The following is a 23410-nucleotide window of genomic DNA, read 5'->3' as shown; positions in this document are numbered from 1 at the left end:
ACAGCCTAAAATAAACAAATACTATCCAATATGAGTATCACTGGAACCAGAATGTTGCAAGGAGCTAACAATTAAACCAAACATTGACCACTATTTTGAATTTGAAGACGACCACTTTTTGTTTCTGGAAAACAACCAAAAATACCTCCCAATATGGGTATTTCCGGTGTCAGATTGATGCCAGAAAGTCTGCTGATAATGACAGAATACCACCCAATATGAATATATTCAGAATTAAGGCGATGTACAGAAGCCAAATGTCGAGAATGTTGTCATTTCGATAAAACCAATCATTTCAAACGATTTGTTATTTGACTTTGATCATATCCTATGGCCGATTCGTCGTGCATTTGCAGATTTCAAACAAACTGCAGGGAATCAATGAACTTGGAACGTTCAAATAGTACGACACCACATTTAAATTATGTTGAGGCCACATATATCGATCAAAGCAGGTATAGTTTTAAATAGTCTTTAAATTTCTCTTCTTTCCATAACTTTTGAGCCAAATATCAAATTGTTATGAAGTTTGTTATTTGAGCGGGGGCCTAGTGTGGTTGGTAACGTCTCCGTCAACCACGCTCGACGCCTGGGTTCGAATCCCACCGCCGACATAGGTGTCGATGGTTGTGAGGTGGCGTGATCCACTCACAACCAACCCAACTGGTCTGAATTCAATCCTAGCCGACACCGGGAGATTTTCTGAGGCGAAAAATCTCTGGGATCACGCCTTCCATCGCATGAGGAAGTAAAGCCGTTGGCGCCGGTCCGTTAATAAACGGGTCGTGAGTTAGGGTCCTGGGTGTGGAGTCGCCTCCCTGGGCGTCGGTGATTGGCCACAACAGTGGCGGAACTAGACCGACGGAAAATAAACGAGAATAAAAAAAAAAAAAGTTTGTTATTTGTAAGTTTGAGAGATGACTCGTTCGTATGACACTAGTTATGTTCAAATAAGCAGTGGTGGGCACCATTCCGCTAATTCGCTAATTCGCTAATTAGTGACGCTAAAATTCAGTTAGCGATTTAGCGATTTCGCTAATTTTTGAGCTGGTTAGCGAAACTGTTAGCGTCGCTAAAATTTTGGCCTTCGAAACGCTAATCGCTAATTCGCTAAATTTTGTAGAGTAGCGACAGTAGAAATATATAGAAAAACTGTGAATTGCTGATGGCGTACGTAAATTGCTTCGAACGATGAACATACTTTAATGCGAAAGTTATTTTTGTCAGTTTTTTACCCTAGAATGGAGTTCCGGTTATTGTACAAGCCACAGGAGCATTTTGAAGAACAAGGACAAGGTCTAGATTGAATTTTCGGCACATTAAAAACTTTGGTAAATTGCAATGCGCTTGAAATTATGACAACTTTGGTTCTACTTTTCCGATTCAGATAATAATTGAATTTTTGTGAAAACATTCCTAAGAGTATCTATTTTCAATGCAAGCTAAATAACTTTTGTTATTCTTGTTTTTACAAAATCAAATATGAATACCGTTTCGTGAACCTCTTACTGTAAATAGCTTTAAAAAGTAATTGTTTTCGTTTGTTTAGCCAAAACAGATCAAAGTGGTCCAAATCTGACAAAACACGAGCAATAAATATAGCGATTTGACTTTTTACATATTAAAAAGTAAGCGATTAGCGATTAGCGAAAGTTCCGCTAATGTGGATTTAGCGTTTAGCGTTTAGCGATTATCGAGCTAAATTTTCCGGTTAGCGACTTAGCGATTAGCGTCGCTAAATTTTCGGTTAGCGGTACCCACCACTGCAAATAAGACATGTAATCTTTGAGATAATAGACTTTCGTTGTTTTATTAACAATTTAATACATAACGGTTGCTTAAGTTCGATTATAATCAAATAAAATGGGAACGTGTAGGGCAGCCAAACTTTGAAACCACGTGTTCAATCATAGTTCATCAATTAACCCTTAACTAGCCCGCTCATCTGATAATAATAATCAAATCGGTTGTGTAGTTTCTGAGATAATGAAGTTTCGTGATTTTCACAAGTCGGCACATTACAAATGAAGTTACAGTTCGATTACAGTAAAATTCAATAGGGTCTTCTGAGGCAGCTAGACCATTCATTTGACATTAATTTTGTGGAAATCGGGTCGGCCATCTCTGAGAAAAGTGAATGAGTTCAAGTAGTCTTCGGAATATGTTCCTTTGCATAGCTGGATTTCACATTTTTAAACATAACAGGCAAAGTAATGATCCGATTGCAAAACAAATCAATAGGGTCTTATGGGGCAATTAGACTTTCCATTTGACACTGATTTTATGAAAATCGGTACAGCCATCTCTGAGAAACATGAGTGAGATTAAACAGTCTTCAGAATACGTTTCCTTTCATAACTTTCGAACCACAAATTTATTCTTTATGAAATTCAAAACTTGAGGGTTTGCTAGATAGCCCGTTCTTTAAAGACAAATTTTGTTCAAATCGGTTGTGTAGTTTCTGAGATATTGATGTTTCATGATTTTCATTTCTAAACTAAAAATCCGATTACAATAAAATTCAATAGGGTCTTATGGGGCAACAAGGCCTTTCATTTGCAATTTTTCATTAAAATCTGCACATACACACACACATACACACACACACATACAGAAAATGCTCAGCTCGTCGAGCTGAGTCGAGTGATATATGCCATTCGGCCCTTTGGAGCACTTTTGTACTTTCGGTTTTGCAAGTGATTGCTATACCTTTCTAGGAGAAAGGCAAAACGTTCCAATTCTATTAAATTTCAAATCGATCAACTTCAAGACTAAAACGACAAAAAGCAAAACAATCAGATGCTATGTTGCCAAATATGTTGATTATTGTTACACGATGTTTGACAGATAGATCCTCTATGTGTGAAACAGTGCAAAAAACTAAACGGGTGGTTGTGTTAGTCGTGTGCCTGTAGTTAGCTCATAAGTTGAAGTTGCGTAAAATTTTTACAAGTTTCTGTTCGATACCTAAATTAAAACATTTAACAAAAGAAGCACACTATAAAGTGAAAATTATAAAGATTTGATTAAACTCTTTTTCCACCCTATCTTCTTTTGTTAGTTATTTGTCATTTATTAACTCTTAAGAGTTAACTCTGCAATAGATACGATATTATTATATGATGAAAGCTGATTGGTGTTCAGTGCTCTTAAATCGGTTTATCTGAATCTAAAACTAGATGACTCGTCATAACATTCTCTTCAATTACTTCTAAATCATTTTGACTGTCGAAGACCGAATAGGCAACATTGATCAACAAAGAAATCTCCCTAAGAACGCGTTCGACACAATCAGCTGGCACGTGCTGTACAAGTAACGACCCTCAGAGGCATGACTAAGTGAGGAAAATCCAACGCGAAGCTGAATCGAAAGTTCCAGCCCAGTTTTGGACCGTTAGGACCTGTCTGTCTGTTGTACTGTAAGTACCCATATCGGATGAAGCTTCGCTAATGGAGAATTTTTCGAATTTGTTACTCGGTTGTGGTTCGCTTGTGAACTGCAACCAAGGGGGAAAAGCCCCAACCCAAACAATGAACTGTTTACTAGCGGCGGCCCCAGAAACAAGCCCAAGCAGTAATTATCCGAATGTTATCCGTACGATGGCTTGTAATATGGTTGCACCGTAAATTGAATACTCTGCCGTCGCGTAAACGGGTAAGTGAAGCGAGCATACGAAAAAAAAACGATAATTTTTTTAGATTACCAAGTAAGCGATTATCAATAGCATTTAGCCACAGCGTGAGTTTAACAATCCAGCGCTAAGACTGCACTGATGATGGTAACGGAACACCAAATTGCACCGGCGGCGATGGGCGGTTGAGAGCGTTGCGGGTGGTGTATTGGGAAACGTACGAGGACGCACGCCTGGTTGGGCCGGCCGGCCAAAGTCACGCGGTAACCCGTTTTAAGTAAAATTAGTTTGCTATGGAGCTTCGGAAGGAAAACAGAAAAGCAGAATTCACGATGGAACTAGATTTTAACTGCGAGAGGTTGCTGGTTGGCTACCATTGGTTACCTCGTAATTAGCAGAATTGAGGTCCGTTGCTGCGCTTGGTTAGGGCTGGTTAAAAGAGTAGAACCCAGTAATGGTTGGGTGTGTTGTTGTATTTGAAGATGCTACCCATTATTCTGGCTACCGGTTTGATTAATAATGGGCTTAGAAGTTGGAAGGCAATTAAGGCTGCAATCATCCGTACTATTACACCATGGGTCTGAGGGCAACTGTGTTCCGTAATCGTTACAGCAGTGGTATATGGGTCAAGGTCATTCGGTAGCAGTGAGTCAGTTGGTTTCCATTCCTGGTGGTTTGTGAACTATTGCGGACCAGACTCTGGGAATCTTTCCCGTCCATGGTACTTTTGCAGGTTTCTAGTTTGTTATCAGACACGTTCAAGCCTTACAGTTAGTTTTGAACAGTGATTGACACCGCGACTTACTCGTACATTTATAACTTGAAAAATAAAAATGTCATAGCTCACTGTAGAACGGAGTTTATTGAATTTGTTTTTCCAAATCGCTAAGAATATTTAACATAATGAGTTATGAATTTTGATAGCAGACGATGTTCGAGCAAAAAATATTATTCAATCTAATGTTTAAATCCCAACCTGACTGTGAAGTCTGTGTCAAATAAATAAATAAATAGAACAGCACGAGCCCCCTCGGTTCTAGTTTGTGGATAAAGCCAACGAAGAATGTAGGATATGGGCGAAATTGAAGAATCGTAGATAAAAAGCCAGCGGCATCCCATTGACCGAATTGGAAAACCAATTCGAGAGCCGAAAATTGCTGCAAATTGAATCAAACAACTGGCAGTCGGTGTGGCTGGCCGCGTCTGCTACCGCCGATGTTGGTTCACAGGCGAATTAAGCGATTCGATTCTAATCAAAAGAAACCCATTCCTCGTGTTTGCCATCCATTAGACTCACTAAACAGCGAAACCGCGCACCCGATATGCGTTCCGATTGGACGCGCCGCCGCATCTCTCTTTGTCGCTCTCGTTCGCTGTCTTTCACTTGCTTGCGCTATTCTTCTTCTGGTGGTTCGATTTTTGGCTGGATCAAGAAGCCATCCACTCGAGTCTTTTTCATCGATCGTCGATCGTCACATGCTCACCTGCGATGGGAAAAATAGGAAAAAAACGAAAGGTTATACACGCTGTTTCAAACGGTACTACGGGTAAGAGTACATATAACAAAGAAAGACGGCGATAAAACATCCGAAAGATTTATCAGTTTCATGTCCAGATTGAATGGAATTGACCGCGTTATGCCTCTATAGAACAGCGTATAATGAGATGTCACGGAACGTTACTAGAATACAATTGGACACAGGCCCGTAGCCGGAAATTTTATTTACATGGAGAAGAAGGCATCGAATCGAATAATTTGGAGGTTAAGTAAACCCATTTTGCAACAGCAGTTTAGCCAGCACGAAACGCCTCTCGTACCACTATGCAACACGGTTTTAAGCTGTTATTAGCAGAGCATCGCCGCACCCCGTCCTCCAGTGCAGTACCTTTGATGTTGCGCTTTCGATTCGCGAAGGAGTAATGCCGCGGTGGCCACATTGAGCCGCTTCTGAGTGGGAAAATTTCCGAAGAATCGCCGCGTATCGGATTGGCGTAGCATGATAGTTTTAGTTTTTATTCCATTCGCGGCGGCAGGTGCACTATCAGAGTGAAAATAAAAACATCGGTTGACATTTTTCTACCAATGCGCGACCGCGTAAACTGATCAAATGGCGAAGATGTGCGATTTGCCAGAGGAGTACAGTTATGCCGGTAAACTACCACGGGGGGTGCATTGCACGTTAAGCAGGTGACATCCTTTCAGTTTATATATTTTTTTTATTAACTCGTTTATTTGACACGGCACAATACCTCTAGGTTTACGGTGCCAGATACAAAAAATAAAATAAAAAACGCTACTGCTGCTGTATATTATTATTTGTTGCATTTGGTTTTCTTGTTGTTGGGCCATTTCGGTTGTTACTGCGCGTCGTGGTCCTTTTCCGGGGAGGTGAACCAATATTCTTGCCTGCCTCCGGGTCAGAGCAAATCATGTCGTTCTCGCTGGCTGACATCTCGCTATCGCTTCCATTCGAGGTTTTGTACTTTCGGAGTCTTCGTTTTATCTCTTTAAACTCGATGGCATCAGTATCAGGTAAGTTGTCCTTAGTTTGCGCTGATGTATCTTGGACCGATGTTTTTTCCGTTGCTGTTTTAGTTGTTGGCAGTTTCGCATTTGGATTTTGTGTTGTTGTCTTCGTTGTTTCCGTTGATGGTAATTTCTTTGATGACTGTTTACTTCTATTTTCGTCGTTGGCTGTCGAGGATGACGAACTGTGTTGTACCGCTTTGTTGCAGGGGTTTCCCGGATGAGCTTCTAAGCCACACCATTGGCAAGTTGCGCGTTGGTTTTTGTAGGTAACCAAACTTTGTTCGGAGTAGGTTCGACCGGCAAATGTGACAAAACTCGGTATTGGTTTGGTTAAACGCATACGCACAATACGTACGCCATTGTAAACTCCCGGAAAGAAGTTTTTCCACGTGTCGTGTCTAATAGACAAAACTTCTCCATACTCGCCTATCACACGTTCTATTGACCTCGGACTAAACGCCCTTGGAAGGTCATGGATGCGTACATCAATAGCATTGTCTTCCATATACACCGGAATCAAATAGTTTAACTGCTCATTCCGAATGCGATGTTTCATGTTATTTTCGTTTATAAATTTTTCAGCGGCATCGAGTAGCTTGAATGTTATCAGCACACAATTGCGCACATGATGCATTTGTATACTATCCACTTCATCGATATTGATTCTCATTTCACTTTTGATTATTTTTTCGACTTCACGTATCGGGGGGCGCGGGACACAGGATGCAAAGTCAATCACGGCCGTGTTAACACGCATCACACAAGGTCCACCTTCAGAGTTAGCCTTTCGCAGCTGCGCTGCAATGGTATTGCCTTCCATTTCTTCGCACAATCAAAAAGAAAGCCAATGTAGCAGAACTAAACAAAGGAACGGCAGCGCGCAGATCACTTGTTTGTGGAGACAGAGTTTTGTACGTGCTGTTCGGAAGAAGCGACAAGCGAGACTGATCCTTTCAGTTTATGTTTAATTTCAGTTTATTATTAACCTATCCGTCTATCGCATTGTAAACAGCAGATGGCTTACTGAAAATGAAAACTAGAGTATCACTAATGTGCTTCATCGGATGCTATTTGTATTGAATCCGATTTGTTTCACATTTTCCGCGTTAGCGTTTTATTTTGCTTGCTGCCATTTCGAAACAAATCAATAACACGGTTCTAGGTTAACGGAAATTTGCGAAATTTAGATTCCGTTTTATCTACAACTAAAAAAAAAAGTCCAGTCAATAAAATGGCAAACAAAACAAAACGGTGCAAGTATTGTTCTTTGGAATATATTTTAGTATGAACAAAATCCATGGAAACCATAATTTCGAATGAACTGTAGTTCAGGCAGCTTGTTTCTTGCTTATAGTCTTCTGTGAAGTTTCGCGAATCTTCGAGTAGAACTAATCGATTTTTTGCATGCTCGCAGATTGTTCGCATATGTTGGCGTACATAACCTTGCTACTACTCAATATGCCCAGCAGTCGATTCAGAATCAATAATCGTGTATCGGTCAAATGTCATTTCCTGTCCACCAGAAGTTTTAATGACACGAGCACACACAAAACACATGCATAAAGACTCATATATACACTAGGGTGGGTAGTACTTAAATGAAAAAATCAAAACTTGGCGGCTCGGAGTCAGAACAAATTTTTGTGGTTCCTTTTGAGCCTCTAAACAATGGTAAATCTTGCCCCCGCTTACATTACATACAAATCAAATTTGTATGGAAATTAATTAGCATGTTTTTGCTGATAGCTATTGATCAATCGACACCCGGTAAGTTCAGGAGTGTTTTGAGCCCAAATAGCACCAAAGAACTTTGTCATGACAAACCAATTAATTTTACCGACCCTAATATACACAAACGTTTCAATTATTTAATCTGGTGGAAATATCTACTACAGGTAAGTTCCGGTTTTTGACAACACGCTCTACGATTTTTAGTTGCTAAATATGGAACAGTGCCATAAACGGAACATTTTTTCAGATATTTTTTTTTTGTTTTTTATCATTTTGAATACTGTAAAACAACATTTAAATAACTATCGGACATTGCATTCACCCTGAAGTGTCTTTAATTTTGTCTTACGAGTGAGAATGCAACTTAAAGCGCAACAAAGGATTGGTTCCATATTTTTTATTTTTTTGCTGACGAGTCATTCAGTGATACGAAATTTCGACACAGAAAGATGAAAATGATACAACAGCAGTTTCACTCTCACTCTCTTCTGACTGATATTGAGTGTCACCCGAGTCAATTATCAGTGAAATAAATGATGTATCGTAATTAATATCGAGATGTTTTTATCTGAGTTAAATGTCGATTTTGCCCCAATTTCCCTACAATACAAAAATAGGTTTATCTCCTGACATTTTACGTAGATCAGACACCTACCATTCGATTTCTGAGACTTTTTTACTCAAAATAAGATATAATTTGACTACCACTTCAAGATATTAGCGAATTACCATCAATGCTCAAAAATAATCGATATTATTTTGCTTTGTGAAATATACTAAAACTGTGCCAAACCCGGTTTCGTAGAATCACCGTTTTGAGCTCAGCTTTTGTCCGATTTAAGACCTGTTTTTTTCCAAAAGATGGGTAAAAAGATGCTAATATGTGGCCAAACTCTTAGAATTTTGCTATCAACTCAAAACAAAATGGCGTCGGAAAAACCACAAAAATTACCAGTTTCTCAAAAATTCAAAATGGCGCCATTGTTGCCCCTTAAGTTGAAATATGTTCAAACTCGAGAAAATTCAGTTTTGCATAAAAATACTCAAAAAAATTATATATAGAAGCCAAGGCAGAAAAAAAAGTCAATTTTTGTTGCACTGTCAGCTCAGTTTTTGTCCGATTTAAGATCTGTTTACTTTAAAAGATGGGTAAAAAGATGCTAATACAGTGATCACCCGATTATATCTCACCCTGTTGATTTTTGGCGTGATAAAATAGGGAAAGTGATAAAATCGGGAGATTTTTAAAATTTTATTTTTTTTATTGCAGATGTTAAATCAATAACTAAATACGTAAAATCAGCGATTTTAATTCTTTTTGGAAAATTTATCTGTACAAACATATGAAAAAAGCTGCAGTTGTTTTTTCATAAATCGATATATCTGATCTATAACGACAAAAAATAGAGAAAAGTTGTCAAGGGATGAATTTGAGAAAACTGAGCTTTTATAAAAAAAATTTAAAAATTCAATTTGAGATCCTGTACTGAAAAAAAAAATTCAAAAACAAAAAGTGACTATGAAAAATCGATCATCACTATTTTTAAAACATTTTTTTAGATAGATAATTCAGTTGCCCAAAAAATCGATGTAAAGTTGCAAATAAATTACAATTAAGTTTTTTATTCGTTCATGTTTTTGTTTGAATTGGTAAAATGAATTACTTGCTTTTTTGTAGCGCAGTACCATCAGCAAAATATTAGCTGTTCTCACAACACTAAACTTTGCCGAAGACAGCATGCTGATATCTCTCACATATTGTAACCAGAAAAATCTTAAAATGTAAATAACGATTTTTAATGCCTTCTCATAGAAAACTTTATGTTGCTTGCAATATGTAAGAGTTAGAAACATGATGTCTTCTGTAAAGTTTCTTGTTTTGAGATCACCTAATACTTTGCCTAAGCGTCTATTTTTATCTAATGAAAAAGTAAATATTCTATCTCACTTTCAGGAGGATTGATCACCCAACTTTCTACAATAAAAGATGCGTTTTCAAATATTTTGAAACTTCTCCGAACATATTATTTATTAGAACACGGTTATAATAAACATTTGTATCACGATTCAATTATTCGCACGATAACAGCAAAATGTAACATTGTGCATCGGTTGAATTTTTAATGTAAACTGCATACAGAATGATACACAGAATTATGAAAAATATCTTAAATATTGAAGCGTAATAGAAAATCAGTTTACCCTGACATTTTTTTAATGAAATGTTTTATGATGATAAAATCGGGTGAAAAATGTGATAAATCGGGGGCAGATAAAATCGGGTACAGATATAATCGGGTGATTACTGTATGTGGACAAACTCTTAAAATTTTGATATTTGGTCTTAAAACAAAATGGCGTCGGAAAAACATAGAAAATGTCCGGTTTATTCAAAAATTCAAAATGGCGCCATTGTTGTCCCTTAAGTTGAAATATGTTCAAAATTGGGGAAATTCAGTTTTGCATCAAAATACACAAAAAAAAATTTTATACAGTAACCAAGGCAGAAAAAAAGTCATTTTTTGTTGCACTGTGAAGGGAACCCTTCAGAATTCAGAAATTAATAGAAGGAAATATTCAAAGTGGTTCTCATAAAACAAAAATAAAAAGAAGAAGTTATGAAGGGTACTAGGGAGCTCACTTAAAATCCTTTAAGAGGGGATAGAGGACCCTATTTGATGTAAGAATTCCTTCTATGCATATGGTCAAAATTTAACTACTGCTCACTTTTTTTCAGTTTTTGGTTATATTTTACGAGGTCTAGCACTAGATGCATGACAGCTAGCTCAATGTTGGTATCGTTGCAAAGCTGAGGAAATTTTGTACTCAATAGTGTCTTGAAAATGTCGAATTAGAGAGAAAAAGAAGCACTTAGAAAGGAGCAAATGTGAAATCAAATGTATTTTGAGAACTAAACTGCAATTCTCTCTCTGAAATGTGTGATAAACATGGGTTTGGGTCATTGAAGTCTACTCTACAAGTTGTTTTTAACACCAAGCATCTAACTTTTTCAGTTAAGTTGCTATTTCTTTTTAAAAACAATGAACTGTGTTTAAAAACAATGAAATAATCCGACACCTTCCGGTCCTTCTCAGGGTCAACTGTCTTCGATTTTCTCCCACTTCCAGCTCACCGCTAGGTCGTCTGGGACTCGTTTAACGATTTTATCACCAGATTCACAGTTGTAATTCTAGATGATGCCGATACATCTCATGGTCGCAGTCGGATTTTCCATAACGGCGCGCAAAATTCTTTGGCGATTTTTTTCTTGTTTCGATAACATCTCAATAACCACTGAAACAATTGTTATGAAACTTTGCACATGTAAAGCATACACTCCAAACTAGTTATACTCAGCTTTTCATCAATTTTTACACACGGGCAAAAAAGTTTCACACGGTTAAATATGGTGCATTTCTTTCGAGTACAGGCCTTAACAGGAAGATTACAAATATATGACAATATTTTTCTATACAATAACTTAATACAAACAAATAATTAAAAGTTGTCACGATCTTTAAATTTAAATTTTGTCCACTCAAATTCTACTACTCTGCGAGATGACGGATGGGGGGGTACATGCAGACCATAATTAGTCCACACGTTCCAGACCACACGTTCGATACGTTGGACCCAAAACTCATAACACGAGTCCCACACGGCGCAGGCAGATTTTAGAAAGGAAGAGTATTAGTGAACAATAGCGCTTCTCTTGAAGTTTGGTACAGTTGTCGTGAGTTTGACTAAATTTTAGTGTTATCAGCGCAAATAGTCTCGTACCTGCAAGCAATAGTCTGGTTATATCGTTGATAAATAAAGAAAATAGTAGAGTTCCTAAAATATTGCCATTTGATACTCCGGAGTTGCGACGTACCCTGTTTAATGGCAATTTCGTGACCACGAAGATACGAATCAATCCATGCAACCATCTTAGTTCAAGCACCTAGTTTATCGCATGTAGCGAATAATATTCCGCAATCGACGCGATCGAATGTAGCTTTTGAGTCCGTACACCTAACACAAACGGTGAAGATTTTGTTACTTTTGAGCGTATTAATTAATAGAGTAATATTTGATTACTTTTTGTGTCGTATGACCGCGCATTAGACACAAAAAGTAATAACCATAATGTAACAAAATATATGACGGCTATGAAGCCTGTATGTTTTTCTGCCGGAAAACACACAACCAAGAACCCCAATGTATGTGTATCGAGACTTCACTCGCTGCATTTGTATTGATGCAACTATCCAGTTCATTTCTGTCCCCTTTATTAACATATAATTAGAATCTCACACGTCAACCTCAAATGTCTAATTCGTTCCCCAGTGTTTTTTCGTCCTGTGTGGACTCATCACTGCGACCAGAGCTTAGATCTATTGAGATATTGCCCAGGTGTTTTCTGTACTCCGCACTTCCTATTATTGGCAGTATCACTATTGAAGTAAGTGATACGCTTATCATTCATATCCGTGCTTGTGTGTAAGTTTTACCTTACCGCTTACTACTCTACTATACCGAGCCTCTGTCCCTCCTAACAATATCGCCTAATTACAATTCCCTGGAGAGAACTTTCATACGTTACTCACACCAGTTTTATTATAACAGGGACTTAATTTTGTTAGAAGGAGAGTCAACAGAGGTACTGTAGAATTCAGATTGAAGGAAAGGTACTTGGTGGGAAGCCTGAGAATAAACCCATGCTGAAGTCCTTTGGCAACCAAATGGCCTGATTCTACTAAGATTCGAACCCACGACCACCCGCTTACCAAGGCGGACTCTGTAACCTTGTGGCTACGGAGCTCCCCTTCTCCAGTGTTTACTTGAAATGGAAATATGTAATACCGTGTGGCCAGAGTTGCCGGAGTTGCGAATGTTGTTCTAGACGGGCACGAGTTTCGTATCTTTAAACAGGTCCAAATGAGTTTCAATGAAGTGATGAGTGTGATAGCTTGCATAAAAGCAATTGTTTGTGTTTTTCTCTAACGCTGTTTACAGATCGTGATGTGATTTCAAGATGCAAAATGCCGCTTGCCTGCTCTTGTCATATTTTTTCTCTACTTCGTATGCGTACAACGAACAAACTAACACACGCACACCGGATGAATTGGAGATAGAAGAAACTAGTAACATGTGCAACGTATGCGACGGTGTGTGTTGTTGCTTGACTGGAAATAGGAAGGTCAATTTCCGACAGAGAAAATTTTGCATGTGGTTGAAACGACCATAATGGATAGTCGTACTCCCTTAACACGTGCAAAATATATGACAGTATGTGTTGTTACTTGATTGGAGAAGAACTTTGTTGCTCTTTAAGTAACAGATTCGCTACCTAAAGGGACATTTTATGTTATTGCTTTTAAAGTAATACGGGAAAATTTTGTGTGTATATGCGTGAATCAACTTGAAAATTTTGATCCACACCTCGTAAGCAAAATGATGTGAATTCCAGGGGGTTAGTCGTCACGGATCAGCCGGGATAAAAACCATGCTGAGCAGTGGAGGTGTAGTTTTTCACGTGGAACATTAGATGATCGTAAACTACGGCCCCCATAACTTTCGAGCAGATGCAAAGGGATGAAATTACATGATAATGGTTAACATTGCGTTTATCGCCCTTTTTGAAATTCGGGTACATGTGACATTCTTTCCAGATGCGGGGAACTTATAAACTGTCAGTAGATTTGTACCCGAAGCTTACCATACCCTAGTTTTGACATTTGACGAACAGGAAATATTTAAAAGCTTTTCCAGCTGAAAATGCAGATTCGATTGTAATTTTAATTGGAATGTTAGTTTTATTTCAAATTTTAGAGCCATAGTGCGTTCAGTAAAATTGTTCCATTAACTATCCTTCATTTTATGGCTGTTTTATTTTTCTATTATTCCATTTAGAAGAGAGAAACGAGTTTGAATTTCCTCATTTTTGCAGGTAGAAATCCTTTTGCTCGACAAAGCTGTTGTATATTTTATGTGAAATATCTGTATAACTCGAGATTTATTCAAGCAAATAAAACCAAATTTAACGTGTGGGGGTTCACAAGAGCAACAATATTAATTTGGTAGATCGACACCTCTCCCTTTTCTAGAAAGCATAAATCATAAACTAATCAAGTAAATGGAACTAGATTTGGCATCTAGAAGTTTTTTGGGATAAGAAATGTTTTTATGGTGGTTCGACGACCCTCCCTTCTCTGAAAAGGGAGGCTTCCAAACAAATGAAACACAAATTTTTGCAATACTTCAGAACTAATCAAGCAAATGGAATCAAATTTGGCATGTGATAGTTATCGAGTGCAAAAATTATTTTCATAGTGGTTCGGCACCTCTTCCTCTTTTGGAAGGAAGGAGTCTCATACAAATAAATTACAAATTTCTGCATAACTCGAGAACTAATCAAGCAAATGAAACCTAATTCGGCATATGAAGATTTTTGGGAGCAAAAATTACTTTCATGATGGTTCAACACCCCTTTCTCTTCAGAAAGGGAGGGGTACCATACATATAAAATACAAATTTCTGCACAACTCGACAAGTTATCGAGCAAATGGAACCAAATTTGGCATGTGAAGGTTTTCAACGGTAAAAATATTTCTTTGACACCCCTCCCTACTTTGGAAAAAGAGGAAGGGGCTGGAAAATAGCCAAAAGTGATCAAATACCATCCAATACGGGGATTTACGTAATCATGATGATGCAAAGAAATCGACCAGAAATCGACCACAGACACAATTTCAAATTTCAAAATGGCGACTTTCGGTTTCTGGAAAACCGCTAAAAGCGACCAAATACTACGCAGTATGGTTATTTTCGTAATTGTGACGATGCATGAAAGTCAAATATCGACCTCAGACACAATTTTGAATTTAAATACGGCGACTTCCGGCTTCTGGAAAACAACCCAAAATTATCAATTACTTCGCAATATATCGATATATCTAAACATATAAAAATGCAGTCCAGTCTGTCTGTCTGTCTGTCTGATTCATATAGGTTCTGAAACTACTGCACTTATCGGCGTGAAATTTTATTTATAGGGGATTTAGGGGCCGAGAAAGGTTCTTAGATAGTTCGAGACCCCTCTATATTCTGGAAGGGAGGGGTCTCGAACTATACAGATGAAACACAAATTTCTGCACATCTCGAGAACCAATCAAGCAAAGACAACCAATGTTGGCAAGGAGTAACAAACATTTCCATAACGGACCGACATCTCTCCTTTTTCTGGAAGGGAGGGGTTCCATACAAATGAAACATAAATTTCTGCACATCTCGAGAACTAACTAAGTAAATGGAACAAAATTTGTAAGGTGATTGTTTTTAGGGTTAACAAATATGTCCATAATAGTTTCACACCTTTCTCTCCTTTGGAAGGGATGGGTTTCCCACAAAAGAAACACAAATTTCTGCACATCCCGAGAGTTAATCAAATAAATGGAACCAAATTTGATATGTTGAGGTTTTTAAGAGCAAGAAAAATTTTCATGATGGTTTGACACCCCTCCCTCTTCTGGAAGAAAGGGCTTATACAAATGAAATTCTAATTTGTTCACAACTCAAGAACTAATTAAGTTAATGAAACCAAATTACATGCCAAATTTGGAGGAGGAGGAGCGAAAAATATTTTCATGATGGTTCGACACCCCTCCCACTTCTGGATGGGAGGGCTCTTATATATATAAAACGAATTGTTATGGTAGTCTGACACTCTTCCGTACTCTGGAAGGGGAGGGAGGTCTCCCATACACATTAAATAGATATTTCAACCAGGTTTTCCGGAAAACAGCCCAAAATGAACAGGAGCCAAAACTCGACTCCTGACGCCATTTTGAAATTTAAGATGGAAGCTTCCGGTTTCTGATATGGGTGTTTCCGGGACCAGAATGACGCCCAGAGGCCGGAAAATGTCTCCAAATGCCATTTTGAAATCTGAAAACAGCGAAAGTTGAAGTCGTAATGATGCACTGAAGCCACAGATCGACGTTAGACAAACCTTTGAATTGTAAAATGCAACTTCCAGTGTCTGGAAAAACAGCCAAAATGGCCGATTTCCATCCAATATGAGTACCTCCGGAGCCAGAATGATACACTGGAGCTAAAATCGGCCACAGACACCATTTTGAATTCTACGATTCGGTTTTTGGAAAACAACCGAAAATGAAGAAATAACACCAAATAACAATATGGGTGTTTCTTAAACCAGAATGATATTCACAGGCCAGAAATTGTCTCTGAATGCCATTTTGAAATCCAAGATGGCGACTTCTGGTTTCTGAAAAACAGCCTAAGGTGACCAGATACCACCCAATATGAGTATTTCTAAAATCTGAAAATTGACCTCGAGATGATGCATAGAAGCCAACCATTGACCCTAGACCAGCGTTATGAAAATGACTGCAAGACAATGACAGCAAATTTTCAACTGATCCGGCTGTCATTGTATTGCACAGCTCTCTCTGCTCCCCACACGTTCGGTAAACAGTCCGACAGCAACTGACGACAGCACACATGCAACTCCATACGGGGTGTTGTTTTTCACCTCCTTATGTCTGTTGGTTATTCCAAGCTGTCGCAAATGACAGCCTATAATCTTCCGACATCCTTCAGCACGGATCCGAGCGGGATGTCAGGTGATTATGATTAACGACAGTAAGGCTGATGAAAGAATGAAAGAGAGATGGTGCGAAGCACGTTTTTTCTTACGTGGGGAACAATATCAAAAATGGAAACCGTTTGCTTTGTATTCAATATGTCACCGGCCTGTGAGAAAGGAGAAACGAAAAAATGCGAGTCGATGACAGCCGCAGCCGATCAGCAGACTGTCAACAGCAACAAGTCATTCTCAAAATGAGCAAACTGGGCTGTCATGTCCGAACGAACAAAACACATGCGCAAGAATGAGCTGTCGTACGCAACATAGAACAGTTTCTTTGCCTTGTGTAAGCTTTAGCTGTATGTGAGCTCTCATGAATAGCTCATGCATGAGGCTGTTAGAGTGAAAAGAGAGAAAAGTCGTCAGTACAGTGTCGCTCTCCAGTCATTCTCCTAAGCTTGCCCCCATTTTACACCATTTTGACTTCAAAGATGATCACTTTAAGTTTCTGGAAAACAACCAAAATATCTGAATATCACCCAATATGGGTATTTCCGAAATCAGATTGTTGCCAGAAAAACAGCTGAAGATGGCCGAATACCAGCCAATGTGAATATTTTCAGAATAAAGGTGATGAACAGAAGCCAAATGTCGAGGATGTTATCATTCCGATAAAACCATTTGTTCAAATGATTTGTCTTTTGACTTTGATCATATTCTATGGCCGTTTCGTCGTGCATTTGCATGAATTTGGAATGTTTAAAAATTATTTATTTGAACACAAAATTGAGCGGGACGAAGTTTGCCGGGCCAGCTAGTGCAAAATAAATGTTTAGATAATGAAGGATTTCGCACCAACTCGACCAGATGCTGGCAGCACCATAAGCTCTCAGAAGCCAATGAAACTTTTGTGGGTGTGTAGGAGTGAAACCGCGTCAAACATGAAAAATTTTTTGTTAGAGAAACTTTTTTACATCCAAGAGTTTTAATATAGTCAAAAATGAGAAAAGTAAAATCGGTTTTTCGGGTGGACTAATCACAAAATTGCTTTTTCTTCAAAAAAGGGGAATAATTAATCGGACAACTTTGCTGTAGACACTACGGCTCTAAAATCCACTCTTTTTTAATTTCAATCACGTTTTTGCAGCTTTCCAAACTGTGTGTTTTGCACTGGTATTATTGGAGTAAATTTGCATCATGTAATACATATTTAATAAATGATTTGTTTTATTTATTTTTTTTTAATGAATGATAACCAAGATTTAGCATGATTTTATAAAAATTATTCCGAGAATTATCATAAATAAATTACCAACAAAAAAGACCTGTAACATAGTAACATAAGGTTTAAGAACGTGACTCGGGAATCTAGCCAAACTATGGAACGAACAAACTGGATGTCTTTCGAAACCCTCAATTAACTTTTATAAAAAGGGGAAAGTTTGTTCATAGATATGCTTCCTACAAATCATTTTGGTGGTAGAGCTGAAAATAATCAAGGCCCTTGACCAGCAGTATTCACTTTTTTTGCAGACACACCTCGCACAACAATTATCAATCCTTATCCGGTTTTGCAGGTGCGAATCGCGATACCGTCCCACGCTTTGCTATGGTACGTGTTTCGTATTTTTTGTACCCTCGTACGGACAGCTCTTTCCTGATGGTGTAGCACCGTGCGTTTCGGGTAACTCTTTTGCATGTTCAGGTAGAAATCAGCGGCTTTTGGCTTGTTGATTTACAAAGTATTATCGCGCTTTGCACGTACATTGGAGTCACTTTTTACGTGGGGGATACGTGTTGGTCTGTAATGTAAACCACGTTGAAAAACTTTTTTTGTGGGCATGTGCGTATTACACAAAGTGTAATCGATCCAGCATTACCAGCACCGCTTACGAATGCTATAGTACTAATTTTTAAACACTTGAGATGTGTTCAACATATACTTTTTTCTTTCATCGTTGATAACTTTCCTCTGCCACCCAACGCGGTTGGTTCGCGGTCGAAAACTTGCAATCAACCCGCTCTTTTTTGGCTAATGCCATTTGTCAGTTGCACGCAGCTTCAGTGCCGCTGATCGTATGGTGTACCAGCAGCTTTCTTTTGAACGCATTTTCGCCATATGCTGCCCTCCCATGCAAAGCAAAAGTCGCGGTAGTTTGATATCAATGCAATCTTCCGTTTCTCCGCAGGTGAACTTGAAGTGGTTGTGTAAAATTTTGTATCAAGCAAATTTCCGGTCCAATCGGGGAACGAAATTGCATTTTGCGAAGCACCTGACATTTTTTTTTTCTCATATAGCGAGAAATGAGAAACAAATTACAAACACGACGCAGGAATTCCGAAATCTGAAGATCTACTCAACTCGAAAGGAAGATCACAAGTCGGTTGCCTAAAAAGTGAGTGAAAAGCGTTTGACTCAAGAAAGTCGTGCACTTAGCCAACGACTAGACTCGTAGATAATCCGGGGGCCTGTTGACCAGGCAAATAGCAGCGGGGCAGGCAAAACAGGTCCATAAATTGTGCCTAGGTTGCACTTTATAGCGCGGCTTACCGCAGCGTCGCATGCAAGTAAAAGTTCAAACATTGACATTTCGGAAGCCAACGGGGGGTGCACCCACGACACGAAGCAAGTCATCTGTGAAGTTTTAAGTATGTGCAACTTTCACTGTCGTTTGCGCTGGACCTCCGGCGGCCGGAGGAGGGCTTTTAACCTTTTGCCTGGACCATTGTTTACGCTATCAATAATTATGGATCGCCGCGGGAAAAAAGATTGCAGCCGGACGATTTTTGTTTAATAATCACTTTCACTGTTCGCATGCAGCTGCATGAATGAATGTTGATTGTCTAGTGAGTACCTATATCTCGGATCTGTGTGGGCGTTTATGTTTTCAGTAATAACTGCAAATGTTTTGAATACAGAAGAAAGTTGTGTAATGCGTCTAATGTTTAAAAAATCAGACTGTTCTCTGGGATGTTAAATAGCAACTTCAGTGAACAAACATGATAAGTTGAGATATAAAAAGTGAATTGAAAACTGCTTTACTTGTTTGATTAGTTGCCCTTCAATATGGTATCGTCAAGTCAAGTCAATTATAGTATCGTGGGGGAAGAGGGAATTGTCCTAGAGCATTAATTACTTGCATGATGGTTTTTCACATAGCAGAGCATCTTCCTGCAAAAAAATAATTATCTATGACTTCAACACCTCGGACAATAATAGAACAAACCTAACAATAATAGAGTCGATACCCTAAATCAGATAAAAAATAACTCTTTATTCATTATATGTAAGAAAAAATTGTTTATGCATATGATAATATAAAGTATGTACCAGATGTTGAGAGTGGTCCAAGGAATAGAAGTGACTGTCAGATTGCATATAATGCAGTATGATATCAAATTACTCGATTACTATTTAACAGCAAATCTCCTTTTCGCACCTTATCTGTGCGCGATAAAGCAAAGTCCAGTGTTTTTTCTATCTCGATCAATTGTTGCCAGATAATAAGTTCACGACAGAAATTTACCAGATACTAGCAGACAACACAGGAAATTTATTCAAGACTAGCAGTTTTCCATAGCAGAAACTGATTAGCACAATGGTCTACTTTGGAAGCGAAAACCGGTAGACACTTTCGGGCTCCTCTTAACCCAGAAAGAAGAAATGTACAGTAAAGGCACCTCCATCGAAGCTTTTTGTTTTTTCACCCAAGAGGAAGCGGAGAAGTCTCCGCCTAAAAATAATGAAAGGGAAAATCAGCCGCAATGGCAGTGGTCATTCCAGCGCACAAATCGCACAAAACATGCTCGGGAAAAAAGGCTCGACAAACAAATAAACCCCATTTGTCGTGCCGTACCGAAAATGACCGTCTTTCGATCCCTTTGCTCATGCGCGCATGTTTAATTCGCTTCCGCAAGAGTCTAGTTAAATATTTACGCTTTTACCAGCTGGCACGAGTTGAAACGCACTTCTTTCCATCCACCGGCAGATCGGGCGGGTGCCAGATTTCCCTGGTGCGGTCTCCAGCCGGCAGCTTTTGTGGGCCATTCGTGACGCCGTCGTCGCCGCCACGTTACTGGAGCCACCTGCGCGCGCGCTTACACCTGATCCAGCCTCTGAGCCAATGCGCATCGTTCGCGTCGCTGTTTGAGCAAAGTGAGAGCATGTCTTGTTTGGTGTCGGTTTCCGTTTATTTGATCAGTAGGAATTACCAACTAGTGCGCATCGCACCGGACGCGACCGGCGGATATCTGTTTGGAAAATTTGTTTGCTGCTTCTGGCAATTATGACCACTGCCGCAGCTGCGTACAATACTGCCGATCATCGCCGTCAATAACCTTTACCGTGAGCAGTGACGGTTTTGTGCTGGTGGAAATTCTATGTCGCATTCATCTCATTGACAATTTCAGTTTCCAACCGCACGAAATTGCGTTCGAGAAAGTGTCATTTTATGAATATTTTTTTCGAAGTGGGTGTGCATTCACCTGAACACATCAGCTGATATGATAAAATCATATCAAACTTAGAAATAGTATTCCCTCATATAAAACCACTAAGTTGTCTTGTACTATATTTTGAATTTTTTTTTGCAAATTTTACTATCAATCAATTTATAAGAAAAGACAAAAAGTATTAAAAGTTAACCTAGACAGACAAAATAGAGCCCCCCCCGCTCGTCACAATTCGTCCTAAAACTACTTGTATGTGTTATGATATTTAAAATTGAAATACTAATTGACTGAAGATACAAATAAAAATATGCATTGCAACAAAGCTTTTGAAATTTTGAAAATTATGTGAAATTGTTAGAGATTGCAGGGGGAAATAAATAATTGAAAATAAAAAAAAACATGCAAATGATTTTTATTATCTGTCAATTTAGAAGACATCAAACTTTTTTTTCTTGCAAAGTTATCTTAAATTAAATTACCTTGAACTTTACCGAAGAACATGCTACTGGGCATATACCAAATTACCCAATAAAAACTAAGCCGCGAAAACCTAACCTTTTTGACAAAAAATGAGCAGATTCAAACTGATTTTATTCAATTTGGAGGAATATCGCATGTCCATTTTTTATATATTAAAGTACACAAGCTGCTCTTCTAAACGAAACCTAAAGTTTTTTTTTTCATTTGCCCCATTTAGAGATATAAACATTTGGAAAAGGCGTATTTCGGAAATTAAAACGCTAATAACTTTCAACCCGTAAAAAAAAGTTTAACTACCAAAAGTTGCGTGTTTTAAAGTTTCAAAAATCATCTGAACATAACTTAACCGAGAAATTTAAATTAAAAAAAATTGAGCAAAAACTGTTTTTTATGCCACTCTAAATTGCTCTAATTCAGCTAATTCAAGGGCTACAAATTCGTCTTCCACTAGGCAAAGCATTCACTGTTTTTAACGTAAAATGTACACCTTCTGAAAAGCTCTTCTATAATTTCTTTGCCGCAATATGCAATAAAGTAGAGTCTCTAAGCACGACTGCGACCAACATTCCTAGCCTTCTGTAAATGCAATTAATCATATTTGTTTTAAGGACCTAATTGGCGTACAATAAATAAATTTCTATGCTTCCTAAAAATCATTGAGCTTATAATTTATCTTTTGAAAAAAAAAAAAATAACAATAAATAAATAACTGTATTCTCTGTACTGTACTTTTCACTGCGCTTGAATTCCGCTGAAAAATCGGCTCTTCACTGTGCCGAAACATTAGATTTACCGAGAACACAGTCAAATGCGTACTCGGCATAAAGTGACATCTGTCAAATATTGGTTTTCTGAGATTCTCGGTGAAATAGATTCAGCCGAGATTGTTGCTGAGCACTCGGCTGTCCAAATCTCGGCACAAATAATGCCGAGATTCGGCGAAACTTTTTAAGTGTGATACTATATTTCCTCAAACAAAAATTTTAGTTATTTTATTTCGCTGATTTTAGGACCAGCAGTACACCCATGCTAGTTTGCATAAAATAGATCCCCGTGTGGTCCAAAACAGAATGCCTAGCACCTGTTATCCCTACCTCCACGTAGTACCGACTGGGATACGAACGACTAAGGGAAGATCGGTGAACCGGTGGGAGCTTGGTCGTATGCTGACAGAGAAGGGGAACTGTTTTCTTAGCAGGCAGCTTGCCTGAGCGTCTATTCTCTAGGTTAGGGGCGGCTCAAACAGCGTCTGATCCGGAGTGGACTGCTGAATTATGAAATGCAGTCTCTCGCCAGCTACACCCAAGACGGCAGTCCCGTCGCGAGACTAAGCATCCGCAGCCCTAGTAAGGCAGCATGTCGAAAAATTGAAATACTACGAACAATCAAGAGTTGAATACGAGCCGGAACAATCGGCAACGAAATAAGGACGACGAAGTGTAGATCGTTGAACGCACCGGGTGGCGACCTGATTCTGCTGGATCAGCTAGAACCCCGTCATTTCGAAGGATTTGTGGCCGCAGGACACAGCACTACCAAAGCGGTGGCACAACTAATGAACTGGGTACCAGCCTAATAGTGCTGGATGCAGAGTCGTGGGATCGCGATCAGCGATAGATTGTGTTTGTTGAGAATAGAAGGCCGGTTCTACTACTACACTATCCTCAATGTGCACTGCCCTCACGAAGGACAGCACAGCTGGAGAAACTCTACGATAGCTGCTCGCGTAGAGACATCATGATCGTCATCGGAGACATGAAGGAAGACATATACAAGTCGGTGATCGACCCGCACAGTCTGCACACCGTGACGAACGATCACGGCCAGCGAATCGTCAACTTCGCAGCTTCCCGAGGACTGGCAGTCCGAAGTACCTTCTTTCCCCAAAAGGACATCCACAAAACCACCTGGAGATCACCTGACTAACATACAGCAAACCAAATTGACCGTGTTCTCATTGACAGCCGGTTCTTCTCAGACATTACAAACGTA

The 23410-nt window shown here is 38.9% G+C and overlaps 2 protein-coding genes across 3 annotated transcripts in view; both read right to left on the bottom strand.

Annotated features, from left to right (window-relative positions):
- Positions 1 to 23410, bottom strand: part of LOC129721068 (agrin) — a 161295-nt gene that overhangs the window by 113947 nt on the left and 23938 nt on the right. The window lies entirely within an intron of this gene.
- Positions 4538 to 7097, bottom strand: LOC129721070 (uncharacterized). Its single transcript, XM_055673196.1, has 2 exons — positions 5190 to 7097; positions 4538 to 5116 (listed from the first exon to the last, which is right to left on the bottom strand). Exon 1 carries the CDS (start codon positions 6980 to 6982, stop codon positions 5927 to 5929), a length of 1056 nt encoding a protein of 351 aa, XP_055529171.1. The 5' UTR covers positions 6983 to 7097; the 3' UTR covers positions 4538 to 5116; positions 5190 to 5926.

This window comes from Wyeomyia smithii, chromosome 2, assembly GCF_029784165.1.
Source record: "Wyeomyia smithii strain HCP4-BCI-WySm-NY-G18 chromosome 2, ASM2978416v1, whole genome shotgun sequence".
Classification (NCBI taxonomy): Eukaryota; Metazoa; Arthropoda; class Insecta; order Diptera; family Culicidae; genus Wyeomyia; species Wyeomyia smithii.
The sequence above is the reverse complement of the archived record's forward strand: the minus strand, read 5'-3'. Positions and strand labels throughout refer to the sequence as shown.

Bases quoted from the DNA above. Each gene is read 5' to 3' on its own strand.
- LOC129721070 (XM_055673196.1), bottom strand. From the start codon at position 6,982: ATGGAAGGCAATACCATTGCAGCGCAGCTGCGAAAGGCTAACTCTGAA.